General features: G+C 37.3%; 4 protein-coding genes across 12 annotated transcripts; 3 read left to right on the top strand and 1 right to left on the bottom strand.

Annotated features, from left to right (window-relative positions):
* Positions 1–1,237: 1,237 nt before the first annotated feature.
* LOC125223774 (rop guanine nucleotide exchange factor 3-like) lies at positions 1,238–3,867 on the bottom strand. The gene is made up of 8 exons (XM_048127069.1): positions 3,672–3,867; positions 3,058–3,361; positions 2,862–2,978; positions 2,616–2,770; positions 2,438–2,512; positions 2,061–2,363; positions 1,637–1,981; positions 1,238–1,546 (listed from the first exon to the last, which is right to left on the bottom strand). Exons 2-8 carry the CDS (start codon positions 3,314–3,316, stop codon positions 1,427–1,429), a joined length of 1,374 nt encoding a protein of 457 aa, XP_047983026.1. The 5' UTR covers positions 3,317–3,361; positions 3,672–3,867; the 3' UTR covers positions 1,238–1,426.
* Positions 3,868–6,825: 2,958 nt separating this feature from the next.
* On the top strand, positions 6,826–10,616 carry LOC125219947 (zinc finger CCCH domain-containing protein 56-like). Of its 9 annotated transcripts, none has more exons than XM_048122049.1 (6): positions 6,826–6,963; positions 8,262–8,328; positions 8,425–8,471; positions 8,758–8,788; positions 9,073–9,443; positions 10,178–10,616. In XM_048122049.1, exons 1-6 carry the CDS (start codon positions 6,891–6,893, stop codon positions 10,426–10,428), a joined length of 840 nt encoding a protein of 279 aa, XP_047978006.1. In that variant the 5' UTR covers positions 6,826–6,890; the 3' UTR covers positions 10,429–10,616. The 9 variants fall into 9 exon arrangements, with proteins under 9 accessions (XP_047978006.1, XP_047978002.1, XP_047978005.1 ...); XM_048122045.1 differs by having other exon boundaries at positions 8,923–9,443; XM_048122048.1 differs by having other exon boundaries at positions 8,411–8,471; positions 8,758–8,783.
* A 113-nt stretch (positions 10,617–10,729) lies between these two features.
* On the top strand, positions 10,730–13,194 carry LOC125219946 (F-box/kelch-repeat protein SKIP4). Its single transcript, XM_048122043.1, has 3 exons — positions 10,730–11,055; positions 11,577–12,091; positions 12,507–13,194. Exons 2-3 carry the CDS (start codon positions 11,589–11,591, stop codon positions 13,099–13,101), a joined length of 1,098 nt encoding a protein of 365 aa, XP_047978000.1. The 5' UTR covers positions 10,730–11,055; positions 11,577–11,588; the 3' UTR covers positions 13,102–13,194.
* Positions 13,195–14,129: 935 nt separating this feature from the next.
* Positions 14,130–16,550, top strand: LOC125219054 (riboflavin biosynthesis protein PYRD, chloroplastic). Its single transcript, XM_048120916.1, has 3 exons — positions 14,130–14,617; positions 15,201–15,499; positions 15,613–16,550. The coding sequence occupies exons 1-3, from the start codon at positions 14,267–14,269 to the stop codon at positions 16,193–16,195; spliced, it is 1,233 nt and encodes a 410-aa protein (XP_047976873.1). The 5' UTR covers positions 14,130–14,266; the 3' UTR covers positions 16,196–16,550.
* The last annotated feature ends 184 nt before the right edge of the window (positions 16,551–16,734 follow it).

Below are 16,734 nucleotides of genomic sequence, written 5' to 3'. Positions count from 1 at the left end.
GCTAGGTGCCTTCCAAGTGTTTTTTTATCGTCTCATGAATTATGGCAACACATATTTGCATCAGATTTAAACCATTTATAGCTATCTTCCTTGTTATAGAACTAAAATTCAAAAAATGTATATGTTGTGGCAAGCATTCTGCTGGTTTACATGTCCAAGTACTCTCCTTACTCACAAATGATAAAATTTAGACCTGACTGGATTTCTTAGGCAAAAGTTGCAATGCTGGGTGAGGTTTAGCTAATGTAGTTTAAAGAATACGTACAGTTTTCACGGTTAAGAGAAGTAAGATATCTTGCATTGCTTTTTATCCAAACAGTTCCAATTTCTGTATGTATTTCTTTACATTAGCTATGTTTTAGCCACCTTTGATAAGTTTTGCCTAAGAAAACCAGTCTGGTCCATCTACGTCGTTTGTGAAGGGGGAATGAGTCCCTTGGATATTTTGAACCAGTAAATGCTTTATCTGAGGAATCAGTTTATGCTGTAATATCATGTAAACGTGTGTGCTATAAATTCCTTCGATTGTTTTTGCTTCCCCCTACCCCTGAAATCTGGCGAAGCCAGAACATGAATATCACTTCTTATTTACAAGTTGTAATATGTTCATTTTGTTGTTTATATCATATTTATTTATAATCCATCCATATTTAGGATCTTAACTTGGTTTGCCGTTTGAGTGGGAAGACTAAGATGTGAAGTTTCTGTTTCTCCTGATCTTATTCGAGCCTAGGGAAATATGGAAAGCATGTTTGACGTCGCAGGTGTCAAGGATGGAAATACAATTAATTCACCATGTACAAATACTTTTTTGGAGGAGCTAAACAACAGGATTCTTTTCGAGCTTCTGAAGAACTGAAGAGTCAGAACGTCAAACCAAATCTTTTTCCCTCTACTACTCAAAGAGAACGGCAGACTCAGTTGTGAAAGGTTCCATTTTAAAACGCTGGACAAAGATTTTAAAGATGATGTTCATGGAATGAGAGATTCTTTATTGGAATGAAACTCCAAGAAATTTTTCGGAGGAATAATGAATGGAATTGCTACATGCATTTACATGAATTAGTCTAAACTTGAGGTTTTTCTTTGTTAATATTTTACCTAGTTCCCTAAACATAATAAAGTATTGCATTTTTTTTTTCCTACTGAGAGAGAGATAAGGAAAGACTTGATTTGTAATGAATGACTTATTGCCGTGGCAGAAACTTCAACATTGATATGGTTTTTAGTTCTAGGATGACTAAAACTCATGAATCAGTCCCTGTACATGAAAAATGACTGCACATTGGATGATTTACATATGATAATTTGGCTCCTTCATTAGGAAAAGCAAAAAATATTGTCTATGAAGGGGGCTTCTCTTCTTGTCTATACTAAAACAAATAATTGCACTAAAAAATTTCCTGTTTCTTCAAATTAGCTGCTGCTACTCTTGACTTTTCATCGTTTCATCTACGAACAGTACATCATCAATCCAAGCAATGATGTTAAATGCCAAACCTTCAAGTACTCTTGAATAGCTCTCAAGCACCGCCTGTCCTACATCCTGCAAAATGACATTCGTAGACATGTTAAATCCAGCCTGCACTGTATATGAAAATTTAATTCATCTTATGATTTGGAAAGAGAAACTTGCCTTGTTGTATTGGATTTTACTTGTATCCAATGTAGTTTGTGAAAGCTCGGGGTATCTCTGCTTCAAGCAGAATAAGAGAGTCTCCGCTCTTGCAGCCAAGATATGGTTCTTGTCATTCCTATCTATGTCAGACATGAGATCTTTAACCACTTCCCATGATGTTTTTGAGTGAGCGATGCAAATTTTCCTCCGCCATGTGTGCATGGAAGCCTCGACTTTGTCTGCCAGCTCGAGGGCTTCGTGCTCGGAGCTTATGTTGAGAGAATCAAGCAGATGATTAGGTGAGAACTTCTCCGCATTGTACATGTAGCGGTAGATTGTATCTCCCACAATTGCTTTTCCACTCTGAGTAAAATTGCAGAAACAGTTAGCATTTTCTTCTTCTTTTCATAATATATACAACCAAGAATTTAAACATCACTACCTTGGGCAGGGTAGCCATGTATGATTCTGGGATCTGCATTTCAGAAAGAATGCCACTGTTTATTGCCATTGCTGCCTTGTGAATCTGGCTAGCACGGTCGTGCTTCTGCCTCAGATGTTTCTTGCTTTTCTCGGAGAGGCCACCAAGGGGGACGCAGGGAACAGGTAGCCACCATTTCTCCTCGTTCCGCTGTGTCTGTGGCTGAACGATCCTCCTGAATGATCCAGAACGGGTCGAGTTCCCTGACATACTCCCCTGCTCAGCATACCAAAACTCATTATCCCGGAAGCTGTCAAGAACATCCTGGTCCACAGATCATCATCATCATCAGAGTTTAAATTTTCATTTATTACTCCATCATTTAGTATTTTTTTTACCAGGAGGAGTGCGTCGAGTTTCTTCAAAGCTGGGAGGTTGATGTGAATGTCTGATCTTGGCCTGCTTGCCATCACCTGCAAATTGGATCTTCACTTTAGTACATGAAACTGTGGCAGCAAGTAAATTTAACAAATTTTGCCTCATTTTGTAAGATTTTATTTATTTATGCATACATACCTCTAAAGTAGTCCCATCTTTTAATGTCTGCAATGAAGGTCTGAATTCTAGTATGTAATCACACACAGATAATAGACAGTTCATTTCTCTCTTCCACATCATCCTTTTCTCATGATGCAGTGGCTCTAACCTCTGCTGCTGACCAAACACAGAAGCTGCATTCCATAATGAAAAAAGTCAGACAGAGAGAGAGAGAGAGGGTGGGAGGAGAGATACACAAAAAGAGAGAGAGAGAGAGAGATATACCATAAAGATTGGTTATGGCATTTGAGATTGCAACAGCAGTGCAGACTCCTTTACCACTTCCAGACATATCCTCTCCCAGCAACAGCCTTGAAAATCTCTCCTTCATCAACTCCAGCTCTGTAAAAATTATTTCCCAATCATTACAATTCAAAGCAAAAAACATGATACATGATACATTAATCTCCCCCACACACACCTAGATCCATGATCTCATCATCCAAGCCATGCTTGTGCTGCCTCATGCCTAATCTGGAGAGGGCGGCGCGTGCAGGGGACTTGAGGCCTTGCCAGCTGAGAGGCGAGGCGGGTTCAAAGCAGCTGTGATCTTCGGAGAAGGCCGAGGCTTCAGAGTTAGTCCGGCAGTAGGCGAACGAGTCAAGCGAATGATCTGCTGAAGAAGGAGAAGGCTGATATCCTGCATCATAACTCTCATCACTGTTTGATAAGCTCTCCATTTCTCACAATGTGCAACTTTTTTTCAACGCTTTGGGACTGATCACCTATCAAGAATTCAGATAATATACATAAATTCCAGATTCAAATTTGAATCCCAAACCGGGAAAATCACTCTTACAACAAAGGTTGAGGAAAAGAGAGAGGATAAAAAAGCTAAAAAAAGGAAGTAAATGTCACTGTTTATGTTCAGACGTTTGAATAAATTCTGCACAATGTAGCAAAGTTTTATTGCAAAGAGTAAAGCAAAATGGTGAGAATTAACAAAACTGAGCTTTTTATATAAACAACAACAACAATAATAAAGCTAACAACGGCAGTTAGGAAAGAAAGCAACGGTATATTTTCTTTATTTACCTTTTAATTGTGACAAGATTTTGAATTTGAACAGTGGGAATTAAGGGCTACCGTTTGAAACATCTCTCTCTATCACACTTTTTCTTCTCCAAAACCAACTTTTTTTCAGATAATAAAACCCAGAATTTCTCTAACAATTTGGAAGGAGAGGCAATAAACTTGGATTGAGATATAGGGAGTGGGATTGGCTGGGATAGTGGCGTGATATGTGTTAGTTGCCAATGAAATAATTAAGATGGGGGGTTATATTAGTACAATATATCACCTAATAACTATATAATTATAGAAATAGTTAATTACTCCTTTTTATAAAATAATGTTAGGTCGTCTTGGATGCTTCCACGAGCTCAAGGGCTGCTTCATTTGGAATTTATTGTAATGGTGTTGCAAAGATAAACATATAAAAAAGATGATGACTTTAATGTAGTCTACTCAGAAGTAATTATTTTATTAGTATAGTTCTTGCCGACTTATTTTTTATATAGAAATTATGCAAGTCTAGTGTATTAGTTGGTTCTACTCATATGCTCAATACTTTCTAATTTGTGAAGGTATAAATGAATTTGAGTAAATCGATGTAGAAGGACTTGGTGGATTTAATCTTGTGGTTTTTTTATTTTTAATTACATGAGATAAGATTGTTCGCTTTATACTATTATAAAATAGAGGTACCAAAGCAATATGAGTAAAGATGTAATTGGAATTCATGTAGAAACGTTTTTGAAATCATAAAAAATCAAAATGAAAAAATGTGTTGATTCTTGCTTAATATTTTTATAAAAAAAACATAAAGAAACACTGCTGAATTTTTAATTAAATAAATATAGATTCTTTGAACCATACTTAGGTGTTGAAGTGATAGACGTGCACATCATGATTTGCCTGTTATTAGGTTCACAAATGGGTCTTAACAACGTGCATGAGTTAAAGGAGTGTTTCAATGATAGCAAAATAGTCAATGGGTGGCATAAGAAATTAATTAATTAAAGAAAGTTTTCAGAGAAAAATAAGATCTTTGTTAATGCAAATCGGCCAACTCCGGCCATCACAATTAAATTTTCCTTGTTATTTGTGCTTACTGTCAATCATAAACTAAATCAATGCATAATTAAGTTACAGTGATTATAGATAGATGTAAACCGTTTTTTAATCTATTTGTACAGCTAAAAAACATTTAAAAAGAAAAAAAGTATAGTAGCAAGGGGACATTATGTTTGAACAGCTCTATATTTTGGCTTCCTTGTATGTTTCTTGAAAAGTCTCCAACATCGAAATGTGGCAGTATGAATCGGATGATTAATTTAGCAAGTGCTCGTGTAGATTGTTTTTATAATTGATTTTGTGAAAGAGTAATGAATTTAACTCTAATTATGGGCATAAACTAAAATAAAAACAAAATCAAAATGAATTTCTCACATATTTTAGATTTTATATTTTTACATAAATCTCTACCATTCTTGAAGACATAATTTCGTAAGGGTCATTCTACAAGTGTATTACGATATCAGCAAATAAGTCATTGAGCACGATTTGGATTTGTATTAGGTGGAAAAGCATAAGCTTTGTTTGGTATTTATAAGAAGAGAAAAGACTGTGTTGAAAGAGCATATCGATCCACCTACATCACGCATTGCCCTTCCAATCCAACGGTCATCTCGCCTTTGTAAGTGTCGTATCCATGCACAACGATCGAAAGGGAGGATCTCTGTCAGCCTCTGTACTGCCCATCCACAATATTCCTTTTGAGGACGATTCTGCAAACAAGAACAAATTGCATCTCTTGTAATACTAAAAACACCGTATAATATAAGGTCATGCACACTCCAAGCAACGGTATCTTTCCAGTTGAGATGATCGAACACATTCTTGGCTGACTCAACATCTCCAAACTTAGCATAGAGTTGAAGAAGTTGATCAGTCACCAAAACAAGATTAGAAGTAAATCCCCATTTTGCATACAAGAAGACTATGAAATGATTCTCATCCAACACTTTATATGCTCCAATTACTTCTTGGATGGATGATAAGCTCATCAGCATCTCCATTCTTCACCACACAAGCAAGCAGTTCCAAGGCTTTCTGCGGCCTCTCATTTTCAACACAACCACGTATTACGATCCTCCAAGAAACGATATATAAATAAGAAAAAATAAAAAGAAATGAAAATTTGATGTGAGAGTGGTTCGTGAGATCTATGAAGAGTGTTAAGGAATTGGTATTTTATGGATGAATGAAAAGGTAACATACGCGTTCCACTTGATGATCCGTCCAAGAACAAGCGAGTGATTTTCTTAATTCCTTCTCTTTTCCGCCTGAGTGTTCTGATGAGGGATATGAAAATCGAAAATCAATTGTTATTAGAAGACGAGGAACGATTTGCTGAGGCTGAGAGTTACATATTAATATGAAGTGGTATTTAGTTAGAACTTTTATGTTGTTCTACTTTAGTGAGAACAGAATTGTGTTACTAATTGATTAATTGAAGATTAGTTAATGAGTTTCTCTTTAAATCAACTTCTGGAAAGCAAATGCAGAACATGGAACATAAGCAACCACTGCCACAACTAAGTGATCACTACTTGTGTTCATGATCTAAAATAGCTTTACTCTATCTTCAGTGGATTTGTATAATTCAGTTCTAGCCAACAAATCCACTCAACCATTGGAACAACAATGGTAACATTAAAGATGAATGCATTGGTGTCATTTTTTGTTAATTTTTCTTTAAATTGATTTTTTTTTTCTAGTGTACATATTGCAACTCAAGTAGTAACACTGATTCAATTTTGAAATAGTTGGGACACCTCAATATGGATAATGAGTTGGTTGATGCTGATAACTTGATAAACCAACTAAGAATGCTTAAATCGATTAATGTTGATAGTGTCATGGTTGATTGCTGGTGGGCCATACATGAAGCACATAACCCTCAGCAATACAACTGGTTGATGGCATTTTCTCACAATTTTCTTTCACTTACTTTAAAATTCATACTTCTTCAAATAGGTAGTTGTCTCATAGCTAAAGTTGACTTGCCAAAGATATTTCTTACGGGCTTAGGCCCAATTCTATTTATTAGCAGCTAAAGCCCATGAACTGATGAAAGCAGAATATGATTAAAAACTTTTTTTTTTTTTTTTTTAATATAGGAACTGCTAAAATTGTGAGTGATAATTGAAAGTTATGTAGGCCGGCGGTGGTGGTGGTGGAGCTGCCAAAATGCCACAGCTGCTAGCGATGACAGCTTCCATGCATTACGCGCCGTCCGGTCTCCCCGCGCGGAGGCTCATAGGTTTGATATTGTGGTGTTTGATTGTAAAATTCGGAAACTCTACATACTTTTTTGCTTGTTTACGGTTTAATAAATTCTGAAGCACCCTATGCATAATGATCGCATAGAAATCCGGTGGAAGGAATAACCAGTGTTTTTTTTTTTTTTTAATTGCTTTTATTTTCGTATAGCGGCATGGATAATTTAAAATCGTATGGATACATGGTGGGTTTTGATAAATTGTATTTCGTCCTTGATGCTGAAAGGGGTTATTGGTTTCATTTTTGTGATTCTTTCTGTATATCAAGCTTCCCATTACTAGGATCTAATTGAAGTAAAACTTATGTGTCACTGATGAAAATAAAACTGCAATTATTGATATACTTGAGGCCTCTGTTGTGACATAAATGGGAATTGTTTCAGCTGAGTTCCCCAGAAATATTTTCCACTCAGAGTAGGTAACAGTAACACTTTGGGATGATGGTGCCTGGTTAAGCATATTAGGGATTTTCTTGATTTTGTGTTGACATGGAAGCCGTGCTGATTCCCAGTTCTTTCTGTAGTTCTTGGGATGTGTAGTGTGTTTTTTTGTTATCGAGTTTTTCATCTGATGATGCTTTCTGCTGTCATACTCCACATTTCATCTTCAGTTTGCATATTTCAATTTAGAATTTGTCAGTCCTGTAATTCTAAAATTTTCAGCACATAGAACCCCTCATATCTGTAGCAGATTCTCATTCTAGCCTCATCACGGGCTCAGTGAGGCTTTCACTTACATGTTGGTTATTAATATGCTGTAAGATGTAGTTTAGCGTAATGATTTGATAAAATGTGTGCAGAGACATTGAATAGAGGATTTTCCAATGGAGAGTAAGTGTGGAAACTTGTCCCAAGATGCCAAATGAAAGAAAATGCTATATAGAAGTAACCATATAATTGTCTTAATATGCTTGGTTATAGCTAGCTCTATATCGAAATTGTGAATTTTGGTGATATGAACTTGCATCTGTCCATGAGTTTGAAAACAACAGTTGCAAGTGAACCAGTAATAACAACCAAATCGTTTACTTTTTACATGAAAAAAAATTCAATTTTAGTTAATGGCATTATCTTTTGTTGCTGTCATATCTGATTGCTTTCAAACAAGCTGTGGATTGCAAGTATTTCTGGGATGTTGTATTCATTAGAGCTACATCTCTCTCTCTCTAATTTGGAACTATTGATTGGTGTTTGGTTCTTTTTCCTATTCAGTTTCTTCTTATTTTGCAACATTAACTATATTGAGGTTCCTTGAATAAATGTGGCTGAGTTGGCTAAAGGAGGTGCGCGAAGAATATTTTATCGAAGGGGCAAAGTTGTCTTCTTGCTTCAAAATTCTGTACACATGTATTAAAAATACCTCCTTTCTCTTTACCCTCCTCCCCTTGGCTCTATATATTCTCAGTCAATTCGTCTAATAGAGGGTTAGGGTTTCCTCTTTAGCTGCGGCGTCTCTTCCATCCTTTGGAACAAGCCGAATGACAAACAAGGTATGTGTGAGTTGTACATTTATTTGCTGCTTCCTCTCAGTGTGATGGCACAGATTGCTATTTAATGCCTATTTTCCTGCCTGTTTGAAAAGTTGTGTTTTTCTGCAATCAAATTCTTTCCACACTTCCCTTGATTTGAATCCTGATATTTGTAGGTGTGGAAACTGTTGTTTGAGTTCCTTGTGATATAAAACTTGGGGATAATTTAGTATATCTGTTTTGTAATACTTATATTACTTGGAATTGTTTGATTTATGAAATTTTATCTGCTTATGGAATGTCTCAGGGAGTGGATCTCATGTTGCAGATGAAGTAAGGTTCCAATCTGAAAACCCATAGAATAGTGTCAATAAAAGTTGTTTCTTGGGTCTATTAGTAAAGCCAATTGTGGTGCCATGGATGATATGAGTGAAAAGGAGCCTCTTGACTCTAATTTAACGTTAAATCGTAGCGAAAGATCATTCCAATTTGATGTGGAAAGTGATCCACCAAATAAACGAGCAAAGAAGGCCATTGAAAAAGTGCTTTACAAGACAAGACCGTGTTTCCAATTCCGTGCTGGCTCTTGTCCATTCGCTGAAAATTGTGAATTTGCTCATAGTATGGAGGAACTTAGGGAACTGCCTCATAGTCACAAGGAAGAACCGATGCGCTTATCAGAGCAGCCAAGGGAGGTATCTCAGATACCAGTTGTGGGTTTAAATGAAGTTAAACATAGACGTAGTCCGAGGCAGCACTGCAAGGGTTTTTTGTCTACGGCTGGTTGCCAGAATGGTGAGAAATGCCTTCTCATTCACAATGAGCATTATATGGAAAGAAAATCTGCAGCAATATGTGTGCTTCCTGGCTCTGGTGGTGGATTTAAGAGCAATGGAAGTACTTCAAATTGGAAAGCAAGGCTTTGTACCAAGTGGGACTTAACAGGGATGTGTGGTTATGGAAAGAACTGCATTTTTGCTCATGGATTAGCAGGTATCATTCTTTACCATTCTCAGTCCCTAGTTAATGCAATTCATATTCTGCTGTGATATTGTTTGGGTTGCATTTATTAGTGTGCGTGATATTTCCTTCTTGACATTACATTGCAAATGTTATTATTGTTTCTTTGACTTTGCATTTTGCACTGGTATTGAATATTTCATCAAGTGTGTTAAGTATATAAGCTAACTTGAATTGACTTTGTGCTATATATTATAAAATGTTGGTGAAGAACGCTATGCTTGCTTCTTCCTTCCTCATCTTATATGGTGCCCCCATCCTTATCTCTCCAGTCTGAATATCTATTAATGCCTATTGCCTGGGCAGAGTAAGTAATTTCCAACTTCAGCTCCAGATTAATACAGCTGAAAGATGGACATAGAAGCATTAGGAAAATTTAATGTTAATGATTGTTCATTTGCTTGTTTCTTTCTTTGAACAATTATCCCATATCAAACTAGCAATTTTTGATAGAAATCCTTGTCTATCTTTTAAAGAAAAGGGATTGTAACCTACATTTCACTGTTCTACATCCAGACTCTTCGCTTGAGTTGGTCAGTGCAGAATTGGTTTTGTCCAAAAACATGATCTTCGAAGCCACACTAGAGCTTGCAAAACAAGGAGTTATTAGTTACTAAAATTACATTTCTCCTGTTCTTTGAAAATTATAAGTATTTCTGTTTGATTGATTTTTGACTTGATAACGAGCTCAAGGTCATCTTGAACAGAGCTGCAGCAATACCGTGGACGGCAAGTGAAGAAAAAAGATAGTGGTTCTTCAGCCTTGGGTGCCAATCAGGTGGCGTCAGTACCAGCTAAAGCTTCTGTGGGTCATGTTCCTTACTCATATCATATTGGAGCTCCACCAAGAAGGCTGTCTGGTGAGGTACCGAGGACTGGAGAGGTAGCTATCCGGAACTGGAAAGGCCCGGACAAAATTAGCAAAATTTATGGAGACTGGATTGATGACCTCAAGTAGGCTTCCCAGTCAGGCAAGCTCGACATTGAAGGTGATTCGTGCAACCGGATTGTTTTTCATGCTGAAGTCGAGGCTTTTAGTTTGAATTGTTATGTTATTGTCTTAAAATAAATCCCTTTTAAACATTGAGGGAATGCACTACAAACTACAGTGGTCGCGGCTTTGGATTAACGTATTTGATTGTTCAACTGTTTATGTTTGCATGTGCAATTTCTTTAGTTTTACTGAATGGCTATTCGTTTATTTGTTGGAGGATTGAATATAGGTTGTTCTTGAAACAATTTAAATAAATATATGGTATGTATACGGAGTTGGAAATGTACCCTTTTTATTCAAATTTCAACATATTTATGTACATGAAAAATGTTCACAAGGGCCTGCAAATCCACTTCGTATGAATGAGAAAATGAAATAATATTAAAAGATGAAAGTCCGGCCCAAAAGTAGTGGGCCTAAACAAATCCGAAGCCCGCAAAAATTCAAATAGCAACTCCTCAACGCACGAAAGCGTAGTTTCATTCATCCATTTGCTTTTCATTCATCCATTTGCTTCTTCCGTGATTCTCCGATGAGATTAAATTGATATCTTCAGAACCCAGGCGTTTCCTCACAAGTCAGAATCACAAGGTAAACTATCGAGTTGATTGATTTTGCAATTTGGATCTGTAGTGTAGTAGCATTATTGCAATTTGATCCGGGTGTTTTCGATTGAATTTGGCTTCTCTTTGAGGATTGAATTGAAGTTTCCCCCTTCATCTTAAGGATTTTAAATTTAATGGTTTCCATGCTAGGCCTTGTAGTTGAGTGATACGGATGGAAGATTGGAATTTGGATTATACTTTATATACTTCATTTTATGAATTTCTATGTTTCCAAGTCAGTCGATCATGATTAAATAGGAATGCGGATTGGTTATCACATGAGGATTGAGTCGGTTTTCTGATGCCACTTCATTTTCCGGTGGTTTTTGTTGAGCTCCTTCGATTTTGAGTTATCATTGCAAAAACTGGTTAATTGTTTTAAGTCAATTTAGGTTAAGATAAAGAGTATTGAATGATTTTTCGTATTCTAAGTTTATATGATTGTGGGATTTTTGTTGATTATTCTGATTTGGTTTTGGTATTTTATTTTTTATTCTGATATTATAGAGTAGGAAAAGTATGGATTGTGTGGAAAGCATTACAAATGTGGATTGCTCAAAAATGGAGACAGATTCTCTTCTGAAGTCTCTTGAACAATCTCTGATACCTGGAATTCCAGACGATGTTGCACTTTCTTGCTTGGCAAGAGTTCCTCGAAAGTATCATGCAGTTCTCAACTGTGTTTCGAAAAGATGGAGGTATTTGATCGGCAGTGAAGAGTGGTTTAGGTACAGGCTGAGTCATCACCTGGAAGAGACATGGATTTATTCTCTTTGCAGAGACAAGTCTGAGCAACTTTGCGTATATGCTTTAGACCCCGATCAATTTAGAAGAGGTTGGAGGCAAATTCATGGCCCCCCAGATAGCTTCCTGAGGAGGAAAGGTGTTGGGTTTGAAGTGTTGGGAAAGAAAATTTACTTGTTTGGAGGCTGTGGTTGGATTGAGGATGCCACCGACGAAGTCTACTCTTATGATGCTTCCACGAACACATGGGCTAGAGGCGCTCCCTTACCCACTGCTAGGTATTTGTTTCATTGTTAACATTGATCATGAAATGCATCTCATTAGTTGCTGCAGGAAATTAATCACTTTACAGTATGTTCTTGTTTTTTTTTTGTGGTTATAATGTTTCCATTCATGTGAAGATTATTCGAAATAAGAGCTCATGATTTAAAATATGATCTTGTCACAATACTATCTCTGTTTCCCTGTTGAATTCTGGATATTATTTAATATCCAAGACCCCATTAGTAACATCTTCTTTTGGCTTGTGTTGTAAGATTATGCGAATTCCTATTAATCTCTCTCTCTTCTATACTCATTTTTATGACTGCAATCATGGAATTTGAAGCTAGCATAGCCACCATTGAATCCCTTACTAGGAATTACATGTGATTGGTTGCTGATATGAGGATGTTCCGTGCTCTGCATTATCAGGTGTTTTTTTGCACATGAAACACTAGATGGGAAAATTTATGCTATTGGTGGGCTCGGATCGGAATCAAGCGATCAGCATTCCTGGGATATATACGACAGCCAGACGAGTTCTTGGAGTTCTCATGTGGATATAAATGTCATACCAGACATTGAAGACTCAGCTGTCATGGATGGCAAGATTTACGTACGATCTCATATCTCAGCTTCATCATCCCAATTGAATGCTGCTGTATATGATCCCTCCAGTTGGACATGGCAACAGGCTGATAGTGATGTGGCATGTTGGTGTGGTCCTATAGTTGTGGTAGATGGTATCTTATACATACTAGACCAAAACTCGGGAGTGAGATTGATGATGTGGCAGAAGGATACGAGAGCGTGGATTGGTCTACGGAGATTCTCCGAGCACCTTGTACACCCCCCCTGCCGACTCGTGGCAGTCGGGAAGAAGATGTTTGTTGTTGGGAGAGGACTAAATACTGTGATGTTTGATGTTGAGAGTGCAAGCTGTGTAGATGGTGTGCTAGTGAGTTCTTCTGTCTTGAAACTTGATTGCGTTGATGAAGTGATAAGTTGTAAATCATTGGCAATATGAGTTTTTTCCCATAACCAAATGTAATCTCTATCTTTGTAAAATTGTTGCACATGTTATTTATGAAACATAATTTGATATCTCATAATTGTTGAATGATCTTTCTTGCCAGAAATTTCTTAGTACTATTTAAAGATGATTGCAGAAATTTTTGCTTCAAAACTTGGACTATATGTAGATCAATTTCCACTGCCCCTTCCTCGGCTTCAACACAACAAAGAAACTTGAGCCAGACTGGGCAATATGACCGGGTAGACTGAAAATGGGTGGTGAGACCGGTTTAGGTTTAGGTTTAGGTGAGTTAGATTGGATTCATACGAATTGGAAGAACCAGCAATTGAAATAAAAAAATTTAATGGAGCAGTACTAAATAACTCAGCATCCGCAATAGCAGACATTAGACGGACTAGCCATAGGCTAGCGGGAAGGGCGTGGGGGACGTCCGCTGTTGTGTTAGGCTAACGCGACGGACGTCCCTAAGATGGACGAGCTCTCATCCACAGACTAGCACGGTTAGCTGATTGCTCGTCCGCTATTGCGCGAACAAGCAATTGGCTAGCCGAATTTTTAATTTTTAAAAATTTTCTTTTATTTATACTCTATATTTACAACTCGTTGCACTTTATTTTTATAATATTTGATAAACACCAATAATTAAAATGAACTAATCGTATTTGTCAATTTATTTGTTAGGCTAGGCCGTTGGTTAGCCTATTACTAGGTTGTGGGAAGTTGTTCATGATGTGGCAGGAGGTGTTTTTGACTAGTCCTAGTGCTAGCTTATGGGAAGGATAGAGTAGAGTAATAAAGGTTCACTTTTGCTCCATCTTTTAGGGCACACAATCGAAAATGTTTTACTATTTAGATAATTGTAAGTATCATTTAGTAATCATCATTTTATTTTTGGAAAGGTCTTGCATTCCGATAACCAGAATATTTTTTCAGGACATTTTGTTCTGAAAAATAAAAGGATAGGTATTAACTGGAGTAGTTAATTACCTAAATAAGGTGATACATTTTCGAATAAACACAAACTGGCTAAAATCGACCCTCAAAATTATACTCCATCAACGGAAAACATATTTTTCCCATATTTATACCCATTGGCTCGTCTGCTGATATTTCTTCACTGAAATGGAATCCTAAATTTTGAATTATCACCAGCAATATGTATATTCAAACGCTCCTTCTTCCAATTCCCACCCACACTTCCCACAATCCATTACTTAACTGCATACACAGTCTAACCATCTCCCCGAAATCAAGATTGGGGCTCTGCATTTCTAAGAAAAGGGTGTCCAAAACGAAAATCAGTTGGGGAAACTTGGGTGTGATCAGGTGCGGTGAGATTCAAGCAGATGAATTTGACGATGGGTATTACATGAGGCGTTGCGTTGAGCTGGCGAGGAAGGCCATTGGCTGCACCAGTCCTAATCCAATGGTTGGTTGTGTGATTGTCAAGGATGGCAAGATCGTTGGAGAAGGTTTCCACCCAAAAGCTGGTCAACCTCATGCTGAGGCAATCTCCAATCAGTTTTTCTCTCTTTTTTTATTGCATTTTTGTTGAATATGGAGTTTTCAATTCTATTTTCATTATTTTGAGCTGCCAAGTTTGAGTATTTTGTGCATTTTGATTCTTGCATTGTTGTTTTGAAGATGATGATGATGAGAGCACTACAGTAGTATCCTTTAAATGTTGTAGATAATGTTAGTATATTTTTTGGAGTTTTTTGGGGGGTGTTTGTGTTTTTGTTCTTGTATGGAAAGTAAGTTGGTTTGCTTATTGGTGTTTGTTCTGTCAAAGGCTTGATTTTTTTACCATCCGGCCTGAAGTATTGGGTTTCTAAAAACCGAATTTTATCGAACTAATCTATGCTGCTGTTTGTATCAAGAAACTAGTGATATCTACAAAAACAATTAGGTTGTACAACAGCAAGAAAAATGGTGTACTGATTTTGACTTGGTGTTTAGAAGTTTGGATGATTTATGCAGTGACTTTTCTTCTTTCTGGAGATTTTTCATGTTGATTCCTGATTTATCAACCTTCTGTATGTTTTTATGTATATATGTTCTTGTAAAGATTCTGATTAAGAAAGGTATAGGTTTTTGCATTGAGAGATGCGGGTGATTTGGCTGAAAATGGAACAGCATATGTGAGTTTAGAACCTTGTAATCATTATGGAAGAACTCCACCTTGCTCAGAAGCATTGATCAAAGCTCGTGTGAAAAATGTGGTGGTCGGCATGGTGGATCCTAATCCCATTGTGGCTTCAACAGGGGTGAAAAAACTGCAAGATGCGGGTATTGAAGTGACAGTTGGAGTCGAGGAGGAACTCTGCAAAAGGCTCAATGAGGCCTATATCCATTATATGCTTACAAGAAAACCATATGTTACGCTGAGGTACTTTCAAGAAACTTTCTTGATTGATTATATTATATAACTACCCTCTCCAGTGATCAATGCTAGTAGTTTTTACAGAAGAGATACTTGCTAAAAATTGATGTGTGTGACAGGTATTCCATCTCACTTGATGGGCATTTGCTAGATCAGCTCGGTGAAGAAGCTGAGGAGTGTGGCGGATACTATTCAAAACTGCTGCAAGAATACGATGCTATCATAGTTTCTTCTTCTGCATTGGCTGAGAAGTCGTCTATTCCCATTTCCAAAGAACCCGGAGCCAATCAGCCTCTTAAAATCGTGTTGTCCAAATGTTGGAATCCCCTGATTAAGATTCCTTCTCTCGAAGATGATGCAGCTTCCAAACTGTTGATAGTCACTGAGAAAGACAGTGTTGTGCAAGAAGGAATCCAAACACTATCATTTGAAAAGATAAGTTTACTTGAAATTCTTGAACACTGCAAGAATCAAGGACTCTGCAGCGTCTTGCTGGATTTGACGGGTAACACTCTGGATTTTGAGGATACACTGAAAGAGGGATTTGAGCAGAACTTGTTCCAAAAGGTGGTGGTGGAGGTGCTGCCAATTTTGGGAGGTGATCACGAGAGATATCTGAGTAATGTGGACCTAAAAGGAAAGGTGAAGAACTTGACATCATCTGTGTATGGTAAAAGTGTTCTACTTGAAGGATATTTCTGATCAAATTCTCCTCTTTGCGCTGATAATCTTGTTCAAGAAGACGCTTTGGTGTTGTGACAATGATGTAAGTGGAGGCTGCTACCTACAAGTCTGATTGCTCCATGCATCTGCTGCTGCCACCGGTAAAACTCATGGCTCCGAGCTTGTCATTGATGACTTCATTGTTAACTGCTGCATCTCAGATTGTGGATCACCATGCTGGTGCTGCATTGTTGTAAGCAGTGTGGGAGCCTTGAAATAAACTATAGCGATAAAATGTGGTTCTTCTTTATGTTGTTGTACCTTGGCTTTTGTTTTAGGCCCACTCTACTTTACTTATAAATTCTTATTGCAACAAGATATGCCCTTCCGTTGCCGACTGCACTACGCCCCCGCGGGCACTTATAAATTCTTATGTATTTGTGTTGTGTGGGCAGAGAGAGAGAGAGAGAGAGTCCTTATATTGGCAATTAGAATCCTGACATTTTCACCAGAGATAGAATCCTGCCCTTTTTTACCAAAGAAACAACGAAGAACTTATTGTTTAGATAGAGAAATAA

Source organism: Salvia hispanica, chromosome 4 (genome assembly GCF_023119035.1).
Source record: "Salvia hispanica cultivar TCC Black 2014 chromosome 4, UniMelb_Shisp_WGS_1.0, whole genome shotgun sequence".
Taxonomy (NCBI): domain Eukaryota; kingdom Viridiplantae; phylum Streptophyta; class Magnoliopsida; order Lamiales; family Lamiaceae; genus Salvia; species Salvia hispanica.
This window is presented reverse-complemented; position numbering and strand designations above follow the sequence as displayed.